Source organism: Geospiza fortis, unplaced genomic scaffold, assembly GCF_000277835.1.
Source record: "Geospiza fortis unplaced genomic scaffold, GeoFor_1.0 scaffold23, whole genome shotgun sequence".
Taxonomy (NCBI): Eukaryota; Metazoa; Chordata; class Aves; order Passeriformes; family Thraupidae; genus Geospiza; species Geospiza fortis.
The window spans coordinates 14,829,908-14,833,415 of record NW_005054303.1 but is presented as its reverse complement, the minus strand read 5'-3'; the positions used below and the strand labels follow the sequence as shown (position 1 = coordinate 14,833,415).

General features: G+C 53.4%; 1 protein-coding gene across 1 annotated transcript in view; it reads left to right on the top strand.

Moving 5' to 3' along the window:
• ATL1 (atlastin GTPase 1) overlaps positions 1-3,508 on the top strand; it is a 22,961-nt gene that overhangs the window by 15,172 nt on the left and 4,281 nt on the right. Inside the window, exon 12 of the mRNA XM_031066214.1 lies at positions 2,001-2,432. Coding sequence (XP_030922074.1) covers positions 2,001-2,432 — 432 coding nt within the window. The remainder of the gene's footprint in view (positions 1-2,000; positions 2,433-3,508) is intronic.

Here is a 3,508-nt window from a genome sequence, read left to right as displayed (position 1 = left end):
GCCAGAGATCCAGGGGCAGCCACAGCTGCTCTGGGCACCCTGTGCCAGGGCCCGCCCACCCTCACAGCCAATAATTCCTTCCCAAACCCTAACCCCTAATCCCCAACCCTAATTTCAGATTGCCCTGTGTCAGGAGTGAAGTTTCAGAGATGATTTCACTGTTTCAGGAGTGCCATTTCAGGAGTGATTTGAGTGATTTCCCTATGTCAGCAGTGATGTTTCAGGAGTGATTCCAGTGTATAAGGAGTGACATTTCAGGGATGATTTCCCTGTGTCAGGAGTGATTTTCCATGTCAGCAGTGCCATTTCAGGAGTGATTTTCCCATATCAGGAGTGACATTTCAGGGATGATTTCACTGTTTCAGGGGTGACATTTCAGGGATGATTTCCCTGTGGCAGGAGTGATTTCACCATGTCAGGAGTGACAGTTCAGGAGTGCCATTTCAGGGGTGATTTCCCTGTGCCAGAAGTGCCATTTCAGGAGTGATTTTCCCATATCAGGAGTGACATTTCAGGGATGATTTCCCTGTGTCAGGGGTGATTTCCCTGTATCAGCAGGGACGTTTCAGGAATGATTTCCCTGTATCAGCAGGGACGTTTCAGGAATGATTTCCCTGTATCAGCAGGGACGTTTCAGGAATGATTTCCCTGTATCAGCAGGGACGTTTCAGGAATGATTTCCCTGTATCAGCAGGGACGTTTCAGGAATGATTTCCCTGTATCAGCAGGGACGTTTCAGGAATGATTTCCCTGTATCAGCAGGGACGTTTCAGGAATGATTTCCCTGTATCAGCAGGGACGTTTCAGGAATGATTTCCCTGTATCAGCAGGGACGTTTCAGGAATGATTTCCCTGTATCAGCAGGGACGTTTCAGGAATGATTTCCCTGTATCAGCAGGGACGTTTCAGGAATGATTTCCCTGTATCAGCAGGGACGTTTCAGGAATGATTTCCCTGTATCAGCAGGGACGTTTCAGGAATGATTTCCCTGTATCAGCAGGGACGTTTCAGGAATGATTTCCCTGTATCAGCAGGGACGTTTCAGGAATGATTTCCCTGTATCAGCAGGGACGTTTCAGGAATGATTTCCCTGTATCAGCAGGGATGTTTCAGGAATGATTTCCCCATGTCAACAGTGATTTCCCAGTGCCAGCAGTGCCATTTCAGGAGTGATCTTCCTGTGTCACGAGTGACATTTCAGGGATGACATCCCTATGTCAGGAGTGGTTTCACCATGTCAGGAGTGACAGTTCAGGAGTGATTTCCCTGTGTCAGGAGTGATGTTTCAGGAATGATTTCCCTGTATTAGCAGTGCCATTTCAGGGGTCATTTCCCTGTATCAGCAGTGCCATATCAGGGATGATTTCCCCTTGCCAGCAGTGCCATCCCAGCAGTGACATTTCAGGGATGAGTTCCCCATTTCAGTGATGATTTCCCCATGTCAGCAGTGATCTCCCTGTATCAGCGGTGCCATGTCAGGGATGATTTCCCTGTGTCAGGGATGATTTCCCTGTGCCAGCAGTGATTTCTCTGTATCAGAAGTGCCATTTCAGGGATGATTTCCCCGTGTCAGGGATGATTTGCCTGTATCAGCAGTGATCTCCCTGTATCAGCAGTGCCATTTCAGTGATGATTTCCCCATACTGGCAGTGCCATCCTGGCAGTGCCATCTCAGGGATGATTTCCCTATTTCAGGGATGATTTCCCTGTGCCAGCAGCGCCAATCCCAGCAGTGCCATGTTAGAGATGATTTCCCTGTGCCAGCAGTGATTTCCCTGTTCCAGCAGTGCCATCTCAGTGATGATTTCCCCATCCCAGCAGTGCCATCCCAGCAGTGCCATGTCAGGGATGATTTCCCCATGTCAGTGATGATTTCCCCATCCCAGCAGTGCCATCCCAGCAGTGCCATGTCAGGGATGATTTCCCCATTTCAGTGATGATCTCCCCGTGCCAGCAGCGCCATCCCAGCAGTGCCCTCCCTCCCCGTGTTCCCCCGGCAGGTGTGCGGAGGGGACAAGCCCTTCCTGGCTCCCAGCGACCTGCAGGCGCGGCACGCCGAGCTCAAGGAGGAGGCGGTGCGGCTGTTCCGGGGCGTGAAGAAGATGGGAGGGGAGGAGTTCAGCCGGCGCTACCTGCAGCAGCTGGAGGCGGAGATCGACGAGCTCTACATCCAGTACATCAAACACAACGACAGCAAGAACATCTTCCACGCCGCCCGCACCCCGGCCACGCTCTTCGTCGTCATCTTCATCACCTACGTGCTGGCCGGCGTCACCGGCTTCATTGGCTTGGACATCATAGCCAGCCTGTGCAACATGATCCTGGGCTTGACACTTATCACACTCTGTACCTGGGCTTATATCAGATACTCTGGGGAGTACAGAGAACTGGGAGCTGTAATAGACCAAGTGGCTGCAGCCTTGTGGGACCAGGTAGGATAAAGAGCTTTTGATTTCAAAAAACTCACACAAAAAGTGTCCTCCCTGCACCCCGTTGGGTTTGTTGGTTTTTTAAAGCATTGAGTTTCCTGGGGGTTTTCCTCCCCCTTTGAGATGGTTTTGGTTTTTAGGGTTGTTAGATCCAGCTGTTTGTGCTGTGATCAGTGCAGGGGCACCTTTGCAGTTTGAATTGAAGTTTTAATCTGTTCCTTAGAGCTTCCACATGGGGAGAGGAGGGGCAGGGGAGTTGTTGCAGATCAGTTTGTGGAGTTTGTTGTAAGGGGGAGGTCACAGGGCTGCCCAGTGGCTGCAGCACAGGTGGGCTGAGCAAGGCTGGAGCTGTCCCTGAGCCCCCAGTTCCTGTGCAGTGTGGAAAACAAGTTGTGCAGATCTGAGAAAACTCCCAGCAAGCTCTTTTGTTCTGCCTTTTTCTTTCCTCCTTGTCTTACCCATCCCCAGCTGTGATTTTGTGGAGCCCTGTGGGGATGGGCAGCTCTGAGGGGTGCCCTGGGCAGGATCCTGGTGTGTGTGCTTGGTGTGTGCATGGCTGTGGCTGCTAAAGAGGAGCAGCCAGGGCTCTCCCCTGCTTCAGGGCAGGGATTTGGGCTCTCCCCTGCTTCAGGGCAGGGATTTGGGCTCTCCCCTGCTTCAGGGCAGGGATTTGGGCCCTCCCCTGCTTCAGGGCAGGGATTTGGGCTCTCCCAGCTCTGCCAGAGGTCGAGGCCACATCTTGGCTCTGCCAGTTTTGGCACCAGACCCTGATTTCCCACTGCAGGAAAGGGAAAGCCCAGCCCACAGAGAGTCCCCCTGAGCCCTGCTCCCCCTCCAGGGGCGCAGTCCATGTGCCCAGAGAGGCTGCAGTGCCCTCCTGCCCTTCCCACAGCAGAGCTGGAGGAGCTCATCCCGCAGAGAGAGGCAGCCCTGAGGGATGCTCCTCCAGCCCAGAGCTGGGCAGGTGCTGTCCCAGCTGGATTCATCCTGTCCCCAGCACCTGAGCACCCCCAGCACAGCCCAGGGGGCTGCCCTGGAGCCTTTGGGATGTGCTGGAATGTTCCATGCCATCCCAGTGC